General features: G+C 31.4%; 1 protein-coding gene and 2 pseudogenes across 1 annotated transcript; 2 read left to right on the top strand and 1 right to left on the bottom strand.

Annotated features, from left to right (window-relative positions):
* The first annotated feature begins 221 nt into the window (after positions 1-221).
* LOC106444022 lies at positions 222-1,953 on the top strand (annotated as a pseudogene).
* Positions 1,954-2,179: 226 nt separating this feature from the next.
* Positions 2,180-6,923, top strand: LOC106444021 (annotated as a pseudogene).
* Positions 6,924-7,804: 881 nt separating this feature from the next.
* Positions 7,805-10,385, bottom strand: LOC106444020 (polyadenylate-binding protein-interacting protein 9). The gene is made up of 10 exons (XM_013885559.3): positions 9,775-10,385; positions 9,512-9,622; positions 9,379-9,423; positions 9,050-9,122; positions 8,832-8,944; positions 8,678-8,737; positions 8,565-8,612; positions 8,413-8,481; positions 8,165-8,226; positions 7,805-8,080 (listed from the first exon to the last, which is right to left on the bottom strand). Exons 1-10 carry the CDS (start codon positions 10,111-10,113, stop codon positions 8,020-8,022), a joined length of 981 nt encoding a protein of 326 aa, XP_013741013.1. The 5' UTR covers positions 10,114-10,385; the 3' UTR covers positions 7,805-8,019.
* Between the last annotated feature and the right edge of the window lie 9,815 nt (positions 10,386-20,200).

The following is a 20,200-nucleotide window of genomic DNA, read 5'->3' as shown; positions in this document are numbered from 1 at the left end:
CATAACTATTTGAGACTTTTATTTGACGTACACATCGCCATTTAAATAAAAAAACTAATTGAGACTCTTATTTGACGTATAAATCGCGTCTATATGATTAATTTCTACTAGTATCTGTGATTTCGTATTCTGATCAAATGGTGGCTCAGACGTTTAGACATTTCTAGATTCAGATCACAAACTCTGGCTCAGATGAGTGATTTTCTCACAGGGTTTTACTTTAAATTTGATTTTTTTCCTCTATTAAAACATGACACAACTATTTTAAACTGGTTTTTCTGAGTCGAATATATTTACATTCATTGAAAAAAAGAGCCAATTTTTCTTTTCTAGAATTTCCACCAATAGTATAAGACAGACTGTGGCTCTTTCATCTCATAAGTCATAACTTGTTCCCAGGTTATACATTTTAAAATAACATGAAAGACGTTGAACTTCGTTGCTTTCAAGTCCAAGAAACCTATTAAGAGCTTCACACGATCAGCTATGAACACTGTGAATCTCAGCTTCTCCTTCCTCTTCATCCAATCCAAAGGAAGACGATACAACTCCATATCCTCCGTCAAGAGTCCCCCAAAACGCACTGTTTTATCTCTCTCGTCCGCTGTCACCTCACGAAGCGGAGACATGATTACACCAGAAGGGAAACGCAATGATCACAGCTCCACCTTTGACTTCAAGTCGTATATGATCGGTAAAGCCGAATCTGTAAACGCGGCTCTCGATGTTTCCTTACCGCTTTTGAAACCTCTAACGATCCAAGAGGCGGTGCGGTACTCACTGCTAGCTGGCGGAAAACGTGTGAGATCTCTACTCTGCATTGCTGCATGTGAGCTTGTGGGTGGCGACGAGGCTATTGCCATGTCAGCCGCTTGTGCGGTCGAGATGATCCACACGAGCTCTCTTATCCATGACGACCTTCCATGCATGGACAATGCTGACCTCCGCAGAGGCAAGCCTACCAACCACAAGGTATGTTTTTAAAAACTGGCCGAAGCCCAACCAGGATCTGATTTGGCTAAAACTTTTGAAGATTTTTTACATATGCATCGGTTCCTAAATTAAAGGAAAAAAATTACTAAAACATTTAAGAAATGTTTCAAGCCTCCAAAATCTCAGATCCAGGCTATGAGTCCAACACAAGGTATGTTGTTAAAACATATGAAGGCTCAAAGAAATGCTAACCAGAGTTGAATCATTAGTTAATATTAAATGTATGCTCACTATACCGCTGAACCATTTCTTTTACTCAACAAGGTATTTGGAGAGGCTATGGCGGTTTTGGCAGGTGATGCACTCCTTTCTTTGGCGTTTGAGCATATGACCGTCATGTCGAGTGGGTTGATCGCCCCAGAGAGGATGATCCATGCTGTGATTGAGCTTGCAAAGGCCATTGGGACAAAAGGGCTAGTGGCTGGGCAAGTGGTTGACCTACGAAGCCAAGGGTTGAATCCGGACGACGTCGGATTGGACCGCCTAGAGTTCATTCACCTCCACAAAACAGCGGCTTTGTTGGAGGCAGCGACGGTTATAGGAGCCATAATGGGAGGTGGCACAAGGAAGAGATCGACAAGCTTAGAAAGTATGCCAGATGCATTGGCCTTTTGTTTCAAGTGGTTGATGATATTCTTGACGTGACGAAATCTTCCGAGGAATTGGGTAAGAACGCCGGACAAGACGTTATCACCGGAAAAGTGACGTATCCGAGGCTGATTGGTTTGGAGAAATCGAGGGAACTTGCGGAGAAATTGAGCAGAGAAGCAGAGGAACAGCTTCTAGGGTTTGATTCTGATAAGGCGGCTCCTCTAGTGGCTCTGGCTAGCTACATTGCATGTAGAAACAATTGAGTCTCTGCAGGAAATATAGTCTCTTGAGTTCGATCTCTCGTCTTGTTATTTTCAATTTTCAATTTCTTCTTTTAACTCATAGTATATTATATTTTAAAAAATGTTATTTACTTTTAATAAACTTCCCACTTCTAAAGTGTACAAACCCTAAAATTAACTAATTAAGTGAAACACGTTACACAATTAAGGCATGATATTACAACAAGTGGAAACGTTAAATAGAACATGCATGCTCCCGTGGGTTTACATGAAACGATAGTCTGACATTTTTCCCAGATACCATGTGTATCGAAACCCTAATCGAATAAATTCGTCTCTTTCCGGAAATTATTGTTAATGTGTCTCATCGATCGGTGACTTCTATGTAGCATTAGTTTCTCTTTTGGAAAAAAGTAACATTAGTTTTTATGATACATTTTACAAGATTTTAAAATACCTTTTCATGTATTTTTTGAAAGCTTTTCTGATATCTAGTTTATTTTACTGCTATATAATGTTTCAGATTCCCTACTTCGACAGAAGACATACCAGTGAAAGCACATCAAAACAGAAGAACTGAGTACCGTTGATTATTGCATATCCCTTTTTGTCTGTCACGAAAAATGGAAGCATCAAGAATGAGTTTCGGTCTCAGTAGTCCCCATCACGCTTGCAAAGTGCCAATCTGCCTAAAGACCAATCTCTCTCTTGTTCCTCAATGTTTGCTTCAAAAAAAAAAGTCTTTCTCGAAGGCAGAAGAAACACGACTTGTTCTGTGTGAGGGCTAATAAGAGTGCTAGTGTTGATGATCTGGAGAGTAGTCGTCCTCTGACTCAGTTTTCTCCCTCTTTTTGGGGAGATTACTTCCTTTCCTTCTCCGTTGACCAATCCGTAAGAATACATCTGACCCATCCACGTGTCATGTTGTAGAGAAGATGATTCTTGATCAGCTAATTCTTGTATCTTAAGCCATTAGCATTTGTGATCTCTAGAGGCGTTTTTAGAGGAGTTTCTAGTAATAAAAATTTATAAAATAAGAGATAGGCTTTCAATAAAGAAATTCTTGCAAAATTTTGAGAAATCTATTGCCACGTGGTAATCTTGTAAGGGTTTGTTCTATTGAAAACATAATTATACATTCAGTATCAACTTTTGTAATTTTTAAGAGAGTCTTAATTTCACTACTAATGATGCCCTTAACTTGTAGGAATCTGATGGACTAGCAAAAGAGATTGAATCTGTGATGAAGCCAAACGTGAGAGACAGACTCATGTCTTCTCACAGTGGCGACAAGGAGAAGATTCGTATAATTCATTTGCTTATCTGCCTCGGCATCTCACATTACTTCGACAAGGAAATTGAAGAGATTCTAGATCAAGGTTTTCGGAAATTGAATGACATAATAGCCAAGGAAGATGACTTGGAAACCATCTCAATCATGTTTGAGGTCTTTAGACTATACGGTCACAAGATGTCTTGCGGTAAGAACATCATTTTCCTCAGGTTAATCACATATATACACAAAACATGCTGATAGCTATATGTGTTTCATTATAGATAACTTCGAAAGATTCAAAGGTGAAGATGGGAGGTTCAAGGAGAGTCTAGCCGGAGATGTTAGAGGAATGCTACAGCTGTACCAAGCAGCACATCTCGGTACACCCTCTGAAGATATATTGGAGGAAGCCATGAGTTTCACTAGGAACCAGTTGGAGTGTTTTGCATCCCAAGAAATGAGTACTCTTTCTCCCCATCTTTCCACACATATTCGCAACGCCTTGTATAGACCTCGATGTCATAACATGGAAATATTCGCCGCAAGAGAATATGTTTCTTTTTACAACCATGAAGAAGGTCATGACGAGGTGCTTCTTAGGTTTGCAAAGCTAAGCTTCAACTATTGCCGACTGCTTTACATCCAAGAGATCAAAACTCTCACCAAGTACGGCACCCTACTCTTTTCTTGTCTGTGAAAATAACGTTGCGGTTTGGTCTCAAAACCAACCGGAGCATATAAATCCATATCATAATTATAAGGATTTGCTAGATTCAAGAATATGTCAATTTAATGAATTAGCTGGTCTTGTAAACTGTTTCAGGTATCAACGTATATATATGTAGACTTAATAAGGTCTTACTTAGAAGCAGGTGCCTAGAATTAAGCTAAAAGTTTTATTAAGTTATAAGAACATTTCCATCATTATCTCACATGATTTTGTAAATTATTATTGTCATTAAATGAGTATCTAATAATAATAGTTAAAAAATTCATCCAAAAAGCTTTCATATAAGAAAACTATAAGTCAGTTCTCAACAATTTGAAGTTTTCACTTAGTTAAATAATATAAATGAAATTTTCAAGACTGATATAAGATATTAAAGAATTAAGATGCTTAAGCAAAGTTGAGGAATAATACTATCTATGCGTTCCTGATATATATATATATATATAAAAGCTTTATTTTGTTTTTTTTTTCTTTGCAGGTGGTGGAATAACCTAGATGTGCCCTCCAAACTTCCTTACGTGAGGGATAGAATTGTGGAGACGCATTTCCCTGCTTTAGGACCATATTTCGAGCCACGGTATTCACTTGGGAGAATTATAATGACTAAAATTATCATAGTCGTGGTTATTTTGGATGACACATGTGACGCGTATGGAACTTTTCCTGAAGTTAAAAGTCTCATTGATTTTTTGCAAAGGTATAGTGATGCATCTACATATCGTATTTGTTCGTAAAATTGTTTTTTGCCAACTTTAGTTTGAAGTCACTTTGTCTTTGATTGTAAATTCGTTTAACAAGAAATATGCATGGTGGGCAGGTGGGATCTTGGTGCCATTGAAGAATTACAAGGCTATTTGAGAATAGTCGCCCGAACTTTATTGGAAACTTTAGGAGAGATCGAAAGAGAGATGAAGCCCCGAGGAAGATCAGCTAGTGTACAGCACACGATAGATGAGGTAACTGATAAAAAAAATTATACACAAGCAGGGCGCGGGGAGGCAATTCGATGGCATAAATTTTATAAAATCTATTATTTGACTTGAAAATTAATTATGGCAAACCCCAATTTAGAATATATAACTTCAACCTTATTACGGATGTAGTGGATATTGAGGGATAAGGATGAATATGTTTTAGATATATTTAGGAGATAATGATGTTTGATATCGTAGTAGTTATCTACATAGATGTCGGTAAATAGGTGTCGGTATTTAGGAGATAACTACTATGATATCACACATTATTATCTCCTAAATATATCTAAAATATATTCCTCTTATCCCTCAATAGTGGAAGCACATAAAATAAAACTTGGTTTGAAAGGTAAGGTCTTTGAGTAAACTACCTTCGACTGGTAACATGAGTTACATGATGTAGTGTGAGTTATGCATATAACTCAAAATTGTCACTGATCATGAATTTGTTTTGAATTTTTAAAGTTAGGTTTGAGTTATAATATATAATTGAGTTACAACTTTAAGTTATAAGTTTTGTAAAAGAGATAAATCAAACCTTAAATCAACATAAAAAAAATCACGAAATGAGTTTTTTTCAAAATGGATTCCTATTCATTTCTCCACATTTTTAATAATTTATTATATTTATCTACTCGTTTGCCAAATATTTCATTTTTAAAACTTTCTTATTTCATTTTAGTTAGTTAATCAAAATTATTCCTAAAATTTTAACTTTTAATTTTATGGAAATAAAAAAGTTATCTACGTAAATTTATATATATAAATATGGGAGTCTTATATACATATATTTGAATATCTTTAGTAAATTTTAATAATAAATTTTAATTTTATCTTAATATTTTTATTATTTTGTATCATTATTTTGGCAAAATAGTAACTCATGTTCTATCGCAAATTCACTGCATAAATTAATAATTTCTAACATTAGTTTTTACTATAATTTATAGTCGTAGGTAAGGCATACTATCAGAAACACAAAACCTGAAAACCGAACAAAAAACAAAAATGAAACCGGACCAAAATTAACAAAAATCTGAACGGTTTCTATTTTTCTAAACCTAAAAATCAAAACTAAACCAAGAACCAAATGAGTATTCCGAATATTCAAAATATAATTAAAAAAAAATATTTTGAAAAAATAAAAACCTAACCCGTCATTATCTGAATTAATCTGATCCGAAAAATGTCTGGTTCCTAAACGGATCTTAAACACCCCAACCCGATTAATCCGAAAACAGAATAAGTCGAACTGGCCTGAACCGAAAACCTGAATGACCAGCCTTGTAAGTTATAACAAATTACTTTTATGTAATATAACTGTAAAGCTTTATTTTCAAAATAAATGAAACCCATAGATAAAGAGCATAGGGAGAGCGTACCTAGCGATATCAAACTGGGCACGTGCAGGGCATGTGCCAACTTTTGAGGAGTATATGGAGGTTGCGATGGTCACCGCAGGCGCAGGGATGGATGATTTTGCATCATACAGCTTTATAGCGATGGAAGATTGTGACGAGAAACCACTGTACGAATGGTTTAACTCCAAGCCCAGAATCTTCCAAGCCTTGTGTGTTATGTACCGTCTGAAAAACGACATAGCCACCTACGAGGTATGGTATACGAATGAGGGAATTTTCGCATTTCTTTGGTTTTTTACCGTCTTGGATGATAAACATTACGGTAAAATAAAAATATTGACATGAACGATGCAGTTAGAGATGAAGAGAGGAGAGGTGGCAAATGGAGTCAACTGCTATATGAAGCAACATGATGTTACTAAAGAAGAAACCGTGGAAGAATTTAATAAGATATATAGAGAGAACTATAAGATAATGATGGAGGAGTTCTTGACGACAAAGTGTGTACCACGACAGATCTTGATGCGATGCCTCAACATTTCTCGAACTTTTGATGTGATTTGCAAGGAAGGCGATGGATACACTGAACCCCTTGGAAATCTCAAAGACATGATTACCTCTTTCTTCCTCCATCCAATTCCGCTTTGAACACATGAAACTTTACTTGTAACGTAGTTTACAAGTTCAAATATATGTACTTGGATCTCTTACTGGTTCACTATTGAATAAATGATGAGCAAGATAAGGTTCGCTATATGATTTTAATTTGCTTCTATTGAGCAGATTTCTTTAATTTAACTTGAAAGGCTATTTCATTACTAAAAGTTAAGTAAAAACTGCATTGGTCTACCAAGTAAAAACTAGGACTTATACCAGCCATTCCTGATATGTAAAGTTCTTTCAGACTTGGTAGTTGACCAAGAGATGGCAAGAAGGAACAGTTTTGACACTCACTGAGGCGTATGCACACGATTCTAGGTAATGAAGATTGAGCTAGCCATTGTGGAAACATTCTTCAGTTGTATCTCTCCATATTGAGTTTCTCGATGAGACGATGTGGCTGTAACTTGTTAAAGACGTCAGCTTCGTTTTGTGTCCTGTGAGGATTTGTGTTGCTCTCTGAGCTACTAGATCCAGTTCTCCGGACAAAGTTTATCTCCCTTAAATGTTTCTTGATGTTTAAGTTTGCTCCTGCAGCCTCAGCAATATACACATGTAGATTTAAAGGACTAGACTTGGTAGTTGTAATATTGTTTCAATATACAAAAGCTCTAGAGATGATGGAGATCAATGGCTGTGATAAGCTAAGGACGAAGACCTTCTTCCTTCCTTGTCTTGCTTATGAATAAGCTCTTGTCCATTGTTGACCGATAAATTTTTTGAAGCAAAACCAGAGTTCTTCATTAGCATTCCACAAGTGGAATTCGAGAGTGAAATCTTCTCTTGAGGAAAAACTATCAGACCTTTCTTGATGAACACGACACTGTAAATGGAACTTTTTACTCAGAGATCTCCAACATGCATGTAACAGTTTTTTCTTATATTCTATCTCAAAATAATTACTTTTTCAGAACTGTTGATCTAACCTTCTTAAGAAATAAGAGCAGAAAATGCAAAAAATTACTTTCAAAAGAAAATGCTCAAAACATCCCATAGAGAAAGATGATGAAACAGATGGAAGTATCTCAGTCAGAAAAGACAAAGCCTAATAAGAACTCCAAATTCAGAAAGCAGACAAAATGTAACTGGAGATAAACTGTTCTAAAACCTCAAAAGATAACGAAAACAGAAAAGAAAAAAAAGATGCTTGAAATCATCTCTCTTCTGGATAGCCAGGTAGTAAGGTCTCTTCCTAGTTTGTGGATGGTGGTCGAGTGATTCGTGGCCTTACTGGCGTCTTTGATGGGCTTACCCTGTGAAAGAAAATAAAACAAAATCAAGTATTGATCCTCAGGTGATATATTCAGAAAAAGACACTGCAACAATGAAGTTTTTACCTTATCGGTTGGGATCCAACGACCATTCCGCTGCAATTGAGCGCCCTTAGTGCACTATCTGCCTGTTCATTCAAAAAAAATAAAAAAAATTAAAGTTTCAAAGTCTGCAGTGAAAAGAAGTTCAAGAAACTTCTAGTCATCAATAGAAAAGAGCCAAAAAAAGTGAAAATAGGGAAGAAACTAGCAATGTATTAAGCCACATCCATAAAGAAACTTTCTCTCATTTAGTAAAAAGCTAAGGAGCTCACCAGAGCAAATTCAACAAAAGCTATGCGAGTTGAATGCAGTTGATCACCAAGAAGCCTCAGGCGAGTTACCTGCGTATATTAGAGAACAACTTAAGCATCACAATCCTTAAAAAGAGAGGGAAAGATCAAGCAGGTCTAGGTTCTGTTCTGACCTCACCACATGCCGTCTCAAACAAGTTTCTCACATCAGCTTGAGTAACCTGTAGTTGTAGAAAATAAAGTCTTAAACCAGGAGAACATACAATATAAACTATTCTGCATTTACCTTCTTGTCTATGTTTGTGCAATAGATTGTCCTTGAACACATCTCCCTTTCATCTTCTGACTGAATCAACACCAACATAGAAAAGTTTACTCTAAACTTACACCAAATTAAATTTTATTAATGGAACTACTTCTAAGGAACATTTGAGCTTTACCCTGGGAAGAAATGTGGGATTCACTGGAAGGATAGCAGTTTTGGAGGGCAAGACCCTCACCGGGTAGTACCCAAGCATCGTTCCACCAAGGCTTAAAGCCTCCCGTGCGCCCTCTGCAGGGTCCAAATTTACCATGTAAACTTCCTAGTATGCGTCATAAGAGTGACATGAAATTTTTTTGTTATAACATTTCAAAAAATCCAGCAGCCAAAACTTACGGTCATCAGCAAACTCGACAAACGCAAATCGAAGAACTGAATGTGGATCCCCACAAATTCGACAGTCAACAACCTTCACACAAGAGGAACTCACTGTTATTTCAAAAACTATATAACAACACCAAAGAATGTAAGAAACATTTACATAGAACATAAAAAGCTATTTACAGAAAAAAAGAATTAGCACATAATAACACACAAAATCTCACTTTCAATATATTATAGGCTTTGAAAGCTAAATCTAGCTTTTTATAGACTCAGAAACTTGTCAAAAGCCCATGAAGAGAAAAAGATATAGCAAGGATTTAAAGCTCAATGGATCATCTTACTTGTCCACAGTTACTAAACAAGCCAGCAAGACCCTCCTCAGTCACCTAAATCACAAAGCAGATTTTTAACGTTACACTACTGCATATTAAATTCAATTATTTTTAGAACCTTAATAGACTGTAACAAACATACAGTTTGGTCAATGTCAGAAACGTATACTGTTCTCCTCATACTATCCTCTCTCTGTGCCTTAGAAATTCGTCCAGTTAACCTCCTCCTACCTTGGCTATAACTGTTTCTTCTCTGTAATCACAAACAACAATTTATATTTTTTTTAAATCAACACAATCAAAATTTACAGCTTTACAACAACAATAAAATAACATTGAAAATCACTGCATCAATCCAGATTATCTGATCATTAAAAAAATAGAAAGATAATTTCAGGATTATACCTTCTGGTTATTGTCACCTTTCTTTCCATTAAGATCAACTTCTTCACCAGATTGTTTTTTTGTGGCGGCCACATCATCAGCAGACAGAAGTTGATTGTCTTTTCCTGTCTGATTGTTCTTCTTGGGATTGTAATAAGAAGGGAAAAACTCCTTAGCCAATGGATTTAGTTTCTTGAACATAGCCACAAGCTTTTGCATATCCAAATCGGATTCAGTTTTGGGTTTCGAGGTCGTGATCGAAGAGTTATTCTCAATTCCGCTATCAATGCCTTTTTCACCATCCTTGTTGATACTAACATCATTGACAACGTCAGTGGGCATCTCAGTGGTTGCAGCCATTGGATCAGACTACCAGAAAACTTATTAGTCCCAAAAGACAAGGAGGAATAATCTTTCTATTAAACTTCGAATAGAGGTGGTGAACAAAATTCTAATAATCCTAAAATGTCACACTCTTGAAATCCATTTTAAGAAATTAAGGGAAGGCAAACACGAGAGTGTGCTTGATATTATATAAAAAGTGAGTGAGTCGAAATGTAATAATCAGCTCATTGAGGGTAAAAAAGAGTGCGATTACAAAAGAAAACAATTCTATGTTGTGTGGTTATGAGATAAAGTCAAAGAAAGGAATGAATTGCTTCCGTTTTAGCCGCTCTCTCTCTTTTGGCCTTTTCTATTTTCATAAGAGTGATCAAAACTCTTAATTATTTTTTTCTTGTGAGTAGGCATATTTAATTATCTTTTGGCCTTTAGCTTCTTCTTATTTGCAAGAAGGCCTTTAAGTTTATAATTGTCTAACTTTCGATGTAATTAAAGTAAAATTTTTATGTTCATCGTATAAAAGAATCATAGAAAGTGACAAATTCGCCACACTTTTATTTTTATTCCATTTTCTGATTCTATTCTTCTTTTCTTTTTATAGTTCCATCGTGTTGTTTTTACATTTTTAAAACATTTTGTGTGTCGTAGACTCGTTAAATACTTAATAAGTCCGTTGCCTGCTGCTAATGCTGCATAAATCTTTGAGTTTGTTAAGATTTTTATCTATTTTTCTTTTCTTGTTTATGTTGAAGTTTCGTTTTTCTAGCTCTTTTCCGGTATTTTTAAATAATGATCTATCTATTTTATTCTGAAATCTCGGCGCTTTTTGATTGTTGAAGAAACATCGATCGGATTATTCAACAACAGAATACACCGTCTTCGTGGTGACTTTATAAATGTATATGTGATTTTCAGCTTTAATGATTCTTCAAGTAATTATTTTTGGTATGTTACATTCTCATTTGAATGATACATCAGTATAACACCATTGCGTGATTTACAAGAGCCTTCTTTGTTATGTGATTGGAATGAAAGAAGTTTCAAAGAGCTCACCAGAAGTCTTAGAAACTTGACACTTGCCTAATCCAGAACGTTTGTCCATGCATAATGGTGTCTGTGATGCTTTCTTGACTTCAGGATATATCACATAATCACCTAAGTGTTTATATGACAAAAAAGTGGTAAAATCTTTCTTTAAAATTGGCAAATCCTATCGAGGAACATGCGAATGGTGTGTGGGTTCGATTCCGCCATCAAATAACCAATATACATGGACTACCTTGTAACTTGGCCTTTGGCTCGGGTTATTTAAAAATGTGACAGACCGGTAAATACTAAGTAGAATGAGCTCCATCATCGATCGGACTAGTTTGACACTAGATTTTGATTCGCGCTTTGAACACGTGGAATAATTTTTCGGTTAAAACATATTATAATCATATTTTTTCTTTATTTAAAGTAGGTGTAGGCATATAATTCATAACTCGAAGTTCGAAGAAAAAAATATGTATCCGGTCCGAAATGTAAAAAAATACCATAATGAATTTTTTATGATGGTACAAAACATATATGAACCTAAAGTATTATTAGTCAAACTCGAATGAATAACCCGAAAAAAATCTAAAAAACCGATCCGAATATCCAAATTAATCACAAATATAAATATTCAAAACATAAATATGTACATCAAATATTCATTTTTATATATTTTGAAATGATATCTAAAAATAAATATTTAAATTTTAATAACTCCATAAATATCCAATTCTGTATAAATAAGTATTTATTTCTTATGTTTTGTTTTTAAACTTTGAATTTAAATTAAGATGTATCCGGACCAAACTAATATAAACCAAATCCAAACGATATACGACTTTTTAGAATGTGATACAAATTAGAACCAAAACTGGTATGTTATATTCAAATCCAATTTATACTTACAAATTTACTGGAATGAGACATATGGTGTGATATAAATTAGAACAGAAATTTAAAATAACCATCTATATATCCCAACGGATACTTAAGCACCCAAGTCTAATTTGAAATATGTTTTATGCTCTGTTCAGTTAGTTTTATATTTAATAAATATTTTTCATGTTCGTTAAAATAACCCGTATAACTATACTTAAAATATCAATAATAACATGTTCATTCTAACTATTAATATTTATTTTATCAAAAATTAATATATATATATATATATATATATTTAATTTAAATACTCTATCTATAAAAATTATATTATTATGTATTTGAGGGGTTTGAAGAATTTATTTCCTGCAAACTCCAACAAAATGACTGTTTATTTTACAACGAAATGAAAAGAAAATATAGATAAAAAACGCCGTTGGAAATGAAATTATAGACTTATTGGGCTTTTGAAATACAGTTATTTTATCACCGACATATTGGTTAATTTCATTCACGTATGATAGAGTATTAGTGGACTACGTATACATATATACAATCAAATTCCACCGTTCCTTAAAACAAACAAACCAAAAAGATTCTTGAATTATCTGAAGACTTGGAGAAGATGACAACCAAACTTGCATCAAGGCTTTGAGCCAACAAAATTGGAATTGAGTTCTTTTTCATCGCTTGCAAATCATGTTACCAAGAAACTTCCTTTAACATTTCTATACTATGGGTCTGATACTACAGTTTCTTTTCTATTAAACCCCATAAAAAGTACAGTTTTTTTCTCTTAAAAAAACACATTTCTATACTATGAAAAACATTGTATATAGTTAAAGAATTGACTACAATTGGTAGGTGAAACACAGCAACACACTATACATGTTGACAGGAAGCTAAACGGAATGTACTAACGTGGCCTATCTTTTTGCTTTTAACGAGTTACATGAAAAATATTATGGTATTGCTTTCAGTATGTGTCTTTTCGACCAATCAAACTACAAACTCGTAAAGCAGTTAATACACTCGCAATAATGTTAAATAACAAAAATAAAATTCGCGATTGGAGATATCTATACTATACTAAAAGGGGATATAAGCTCCTCTTACACTGTCCACGTAAGCACAAAAAATCGTCCAATCAGAAAACCCGAAGTTGCCATGTCATCACATTTTTTTTTTGTAAAAAATGAAAAAAACAATGCAAAGGTAAGGATCGAACCCGGGTTAGTATAACATAAATATATGGCAGATACCACTAAGCCATTGAAACTTTCTTGGACACATATACAAGAATCACTAAATATCTAATCACACTCTTATGTACATTTACAATAATATGAATTCAACTTTCAAGACTCCGATACTTTGTTTTGTAAAAAAAAAAAGTAAGTGACTAAGCTAATATATTCTTTGAAAGCGTGAGAACATTGACAAATATGAAAAAGCATAGATTTTTATTTTCGTGACAAAGTTAACAATTTTGTAAAAGTAAGTTTAACATATAAATTTTCGTGACAAATATGAAAAAGCATAGATTTTTGTACAACTTTGAAAAAACAACTTAAAACATAGTTCTCTAATGTCTTAATAAAATATTATTTAAGGGTGCAATAATTAAATATATCAATTCAATAAATTTTGTAATTTATAGACAAAACAATAACACAACAAATTTTGAAACATTTGTTTAACCTATCGATTTCTTTTCATGAGAATTCAACTAAACAAGACAAAAAAACAATTAGATTTATTTAATTACCATTTTATTCAATTTTGAATAATTTCAAATTGTAATAATGTATCTTTTTGAAGTTACAAAAAAATAATGTTTTTTCTTTATTACACTAGCATTATATATAGATTCCATATACACAAATAAATATAATATAACAACATAAGCTTGCTTTCTCCGATTCATATGAAAACTTTTTAAGTTATCCACCAAAGCACATTAATTAAATCAATCAAATTGTTAGAATACAACAAATTTATATATAATTTTATTTTAAATTAAATTATTTTAAAAGTGTATTTTCATTAAAAATAAAATAATAAATAAGTAAAACTGATTTGATGATAATTTTTATGACATATGTATATTATGTGAAAGAAATATAAGCTTAATATGAAAAAAAATCTTAAATACAAAAAAAACTCTGAAATTAACAAAAAAAACTAATAAAAATTAAACTTTGATATCAATTGAAAGCTTCTTAGACAATATTAATAAAATATTTAAGCGATAATTAGACAAATTTGGTTTTTTTTGCCAGCCAAAAGTTTATTATTAATTAGGATCAGTTATTTCAAGATGTTTAAGAAATGATTGAATTAAATGATATATGAATTATGAATAGTAGTACTTTGTAAAGCTGACTTAGATAACACATCTGCACATCATTTTCGGTCTTTTTTTATGCCTAAATTCAATTTCTTCAGAACAGTTATTCCATAAAGAGATCGTATGAGATATTGTTTTGATATTCAGATTTGTTTCTTGACTGTTAAGAAGATTGATAACTGTAAAAATGTCTCCTTCGAATATTATATGTCTATAACCGAGTCCCCAACATGAGACAACTTTGTTTAAAAAGTAAATAATTTCATTTTTTTATATTATATAATAAATATATATTATTTACTGATAATAAAATATAGTTATTCATCTATCACAAATATTTATGCAAATATGTGAATCAAGTAGAACAATCAAACAACATAATGATTTTCACAAAGAAAATTTAAAAAATATATTTATGTTATGTAGTCTTATTTTATATTCTTTAAATAATGTAATACAATATTATACATTATTATTTTTTTAGAATTGAGAAATGCATATATATCAGTTAGACAACTTAAGCGATAATTAAACAAATTTGATTTTTTTTGTCAGCCAAAAGTTTATTATTAATTAGCATCAGTTATTTCAAGATGTTTAAGAAAGGATGGACAAAAAAATAGGATGGAGATAAATGATATATGAACTATGAATAGTACTTTGTAAAGCTGACTTATTTAACACATCTGCACATCCATTTCCAGTCTTTTTTGATGCATAAATTCAATTTCTTCAGAGCAATTATTCCACAAAGAGATCGTATGAGATATTGTTTTGATATTCAAATTTGTTTCTTGACTGTTAAGAAGATTTGTAACTAAAAAAATGTTTCATTCGAATATGATATGTCTATAACCGAGTCCCCAATATGAGACAAGTTTGTTTTAAAAGTAAATAATTTTATTTTTCTTATATTATATAATAAATATATATTATTTACTGATAATAAAAATATAGTTATTCATCTATCAGAAATAACTATGCAAATATGTGAATCAATTAGAACAATCAAACAACATAATGATTTCCACAAAGAAAATTTTAAAAATATATTTATGTTATGTAGTCTTATTTTATATTCTTTAAATAATGTAATACAATATTATACATTATTTTTTTCAAAATTGAGAAATACATATAATATCTTATCCGCGCGTAGCGCGGTTAAAAAATCTAGTATAACATAATTTTAGGTTAATGCTGTTGCTCTGTTACTATTCTGACTTTTTTTTATGCTTAATTGTTTTTTTTTTCAGCTTCAAAAAAAAAAACAATCTAGCGTAAAAAAGATTAACAATGTAGATTGTTCTATTAAGCTTTTTTGACAAAGAGTACTAAACAATAAAAATTAACAAAATAAATGTAGAAAAAAGATACACCAATATAGATTTAAAGTAAACTATTTTGTGTATGGATAACTAAAGATTTTTCATATAAAATTCCATTTGTGTGTTTGGAATAGTTATTATTCTGATTTAAAACCGCATAATATATATTCTCGAGATAGATATTACTTTTTGTTAATAATAGAAAGATAATAGAAAGATATGTAAAACAGTCAAATTATCGGATTCCGTTAGCAAATAATTAAAGCAATCAGAAATTTCAACTCATCTAGTGCGGTCGGTTAAAGCGTTTGATTGACCGTTTTGAAACGCGTCTAAAACAAAATCACGCCACGCCTCGTGGTGGTCACTTTCTTGGTGAGACGAACACGTTTTCTCCAACGTGTGTTATTATGTCGGAATCCTCTAAAGGATGACGTGTCTTTTAGCTAACCGTATCGTACATTTGGCGGCAGTTTTGAACCGTTGGACAACCTGCCGTCTTCTACTGTTTTACCCTCCCTTTGCATCTACTGCTTGACAACAATTGTTTGTTTATAATGCCACTCGAGATAATAGATACTTTTATTGATGGTATGGCATTGCATATGAAATAACAAATAGTGTAGTATTAAAAAAAAAATAATGGTGTAGTATTCAAATTAAAATATCATACAAATGTATTTTTCCAAATTTTCCCTTTTATTTTTCTATCCACTTTCATTTTTTCCGTGCTAAAGTGATGTTACTTTGTGTAAATCAAGAATCAGGATAAACTTGATATTATCCATTTTTACCCAACAATTCTAATTAACTAGCCATCTTATTGTTGAGGGTATCAGAATATGAAATTTGTAGCTCTACTTGTATTGTATTTTCTAACGCATATAGGATGGATATTATAAGTTAATAATTTGAAGCTCTACATGTAACAAACACATATAGAATTGAAACTGTATAAATTAATACTCGATAAATTAATAAATATTATAAGTTAATAATTTCTCTGGTATAAGTTGTATTGGTTCAAAATATGACATAAATCGATAAAATAATAAAATTATATTTTTTAGAAAATTATATGTAAATATATGGTCCCAGTAAAATTATAAATTAATAATTTATATGTATACACATTTTATACAAGTACGAACCAACCATTATATTGTTTTTTATATTCTCAACTGAATTATCTTTATATTTTAACACTTAATATATTTTGAGGTGATTTAGTAAAATTATATAAACACACATTTAAATTCTATGAAACATATTTTATATACACCATATAATATAGTAAAATCAATATAAAATGTCAATTTCAAAAAATATATTAATATATATATACACTAAAATCAAATAATTTTTTATCTTAGATAAAAATATATTTTAAAATAGTAAAATCTTACAAAAATATAAATTAATAACTTTATAAATTAATAAAATAATATAGCATTGAATATATTAAATGTCAAAAAAGCATTGATTATATTAAGTAGATGGACTAATGAATTTTAAAGTATGTGATCTTGGGAAAGAACCTCGTACCAATTCTCTCTTTTTTTTCTTTTTTCTTTTTTTTTGCTATTTCCTGATATAAGAAAAGTTGTAACGTGAATGCTAAGTATTAGGGATAGTCCACTCCCTTTAGCTAGGTTATAGAGAGAGACCAAAATGATCAAAATCTACCAAATCTCTGTTAAAATCTTTAAAATCCAAATAGATTCAGCTAAGTCCCATCATATATGAAATCTTTAATATTTTTTAATCCCTATTCCAAAAAGGCCCACTTAAAATCTGATGGTTGCACAAAAACATTTAGGCTTAGATTGAATAAATTACTTTTATAGTAAATATTTGAGTAGAAAACTCAGTTACTCCTAGTTACTCTCATAAATTACCAATCAGATGAAAAAAATCATTTTCTTTATTTCCTCCCATTACTATTGAAATGGAGAAAAATGTTACACTAGTGTATACACATGAGTAAAAATTATTTCATTTTTCTTTTTTTTCCTTATTTACTCCACTTTTCTCTTTCTCTCATTTTAATTTTTTCATTCTTTTTCACTTTTTTATTTTTCTTCCATTTACTCTAAAATTACCAATCACATTCTTAGAAATAGTATAATAATTAAAGTCAAAATATCTAACATAAAAAAGGTATTTATGACTCAGATAGTCAGATAAAAACAACACACATGTCTTTTGATGTGAATAAAGTAAACAAAGGTCTAAGATATTTTTCAGGATGTTGAAGCTACGTTTAAGGATGTAGGGATATCGAAGAAAATAAACAATGCAAGTCTGTGCAGTTAGGATCTAAGACTATGATTAACCTAGGTTCTTAGCTTCAAATAAGAACTGTTTAATAGTTTTTTTTTAGTTTTTAATTAAGAAAAACTAAGAATCGTCTCTTATATAAGAAATATAAGAGCCACCTCTTAACCGAAAAATGTAAAAAAAAAAAATTGTGTCAAATCAAAAGTTAAAAACCCCAAATTAAAAACCCAGGTTAGTCATGTTCTAAGAGCATCAGCGACGGTTACAAATGAGTGAATTTTTCAAAAATTAATAAAATATTAGTAATTAATTATATAATTAAATTTTACTTCTTTTTACATATACACCACTAAGATATTGTCATGTGTTACAAAGTTTCTTATGATTATTTGTTGAGTTCCTCGGCAACGAATCGATTCTGGAAAAACATGTGTCTCTCTCCTACCTTTTAAGTTTTTTTTTATATTAAATTAATGGCAATGTACCCTTCTCAGAAGAGTGAAAAGATCCGGCAGGCGAAGCTCAACAAAAAATATGAGATATTTCCTTCATACTGTGTAGCTTTATAATTGACCTGCTTCATCTTCATACAGTGAAAAGAGTCTTCTCTCTCCATTTTTTTTAAACATTCTCTCTCTATTTTTTAAACCTTTTTCAATGTAATTAATAGTTAGAAACCTTCCTTGATACCACCAATAAGAATGGCCTAAGAGCAGCTCCATCGAACCATACTCACATAATCTTTTAATTATATAAAAAAAAATTATAAAAATTAAGAAAGAGACACGATAGTATCTTAAACAACATGTTTTTAGAACCCCGTAAAAATTTTATGCCATGTGTACGATTGTAAGTGGTTCACCTTTTAGACAATTATCAAAAAGAAAAAATTCAATAATTCAGTAACATTTGAATACCAATATTATTTGGAAAAAATCCCTTTTTAACATGTGCTCTAAGCAGTAAACCCAACTAACGCGATGCCATCAAAAATAAAATAGAAAAGAAAGAAAAATCCGAAAACAAAAAAAAAATTCAAATTTAGCTACATATTGGTACAATAACCAAATTTAGCATTTGATATGGACTTTAACCTTTTTAGATAAATACTAGTATAGGTTACATAAATTGTGTTAAAAACGGATTCACCTTTAAACTTTATAACAATACACGGTTCTAAATTTTTTGATTAATTGTTGTATAATAAAAATATAATTAAATTGTATCATGTCAAAAGCAGTCTTTGGTTATTCCGAAAAGAGTGATTAAGTAAACCGAACCAGAACCAAAGATTACAAAGATCAAAAAGGAAATAAGAAAAAAGATTACAAAGATTAGGCTCCTCTAAATACTATACTAGGTCAAACAATGGGAATATTGCATACTAACTCTATAAGTCACTCTTGGTTAGGTACGAATGAACTATGTACATCTAAGCTCTTCGAGAACGAAGATTTTTCTTTTATATCTCTTATAGTGTTGTTACTCACATATTCAAATAGTTAAATTATTAAAACATATTATATTTTCAAATTTTCTTAGGAAAATAAAGTATAAAAACTAAAGTATTGTTTGTTTTGTTATTTTTCCAAAAATTGAAGAGAAAACTTAAACAAAACCTTCGTAACTTGTAAAAAGACCAGATTTAAAATAATATTTTGGAACTTGTTAAAGCTTACAACGTAAGAATAACTCAAAAAGGATTTATGTTAATGTAGCTATTATTATTGATTATTGTTATTTAGTGACATCTAATAATACTGCATTGTATGTCTTTTTGAGCTACATTTTATTCTTTTCAAAAAATAATAATTATTATACTGCACAAAATATAACAGATGACAAAAAAAAAAGTGTTCGCTTGAGTAAAATAACAATACCATTAACTGATTAATAAACCCCATTCCGGAATTAACTATTCTCTATTTAAGGATTTCGATCCTGTTTTGTGGTTCTTGGACGTGAATGCGGTTTCGGGATAGTCCCCACGCATATCTTTGGAACGACAACCATTCGACGGTGGGAATATTAGGAATATTCTTTCTCGACGTTTGCCAGCATTAGAATTTTGCTTTAGAAAATAATGGAAAAAAATTGTGTGTGGTTTGTGTGCTTATGGTCGCTAACTTCGTTGGCCATAATTAATATTCATTCCGTTCTCATAAGTTAACGTTGTTTTGTTTATTATCTTAGTTATTAACTAAACAAAATTCAAAAAATCTTAGTTATTAAC

Source organism: Brassica napus, chromosome A3 (genome assembly GCF_020379485.1).
Source record: "Brassica napus cultivar Da-Ae chromosome A3, Da-Ae, whole genome shotgun sequence".
Taxonomy (NCBI): Eukaryota; Viridiplantae; Streptophyta; class Magnoliopsida; order Brassicales; family Brassicaceae; genus Brassica; species Brassica napus.
This window is presented reverse-complemented; position numbering and strand designations above follow the sequence as displayed.

What these genes read in the sequence shown, in the direction of transcription:
- LOC106444020 (XM_013885559.3), bottom strand. Translation starts at nt 10,113, where the DNA reads ATGGCTGCAACCACTGAGATGCCCACTGACGTTGTCAATGATGTTAGT. An exon ending in AAGGTGACAATAACCAGAAG is followed by an intron (nt 9,623 to 9,774) that starts GTATAATCCTGA and finishes TTGTGATTACAG; the next exon opens with AGAAGAAACAGTTATAGCCA. An exon ending in GCACAAACATAGACAAGAAG is followed by an intron (nt 8,613 to 8,677) that starts GTAAATGCAGAA and finishes CTACAACTACAG; the next exon opens with GTTACTCAAGCTGATGTGAG.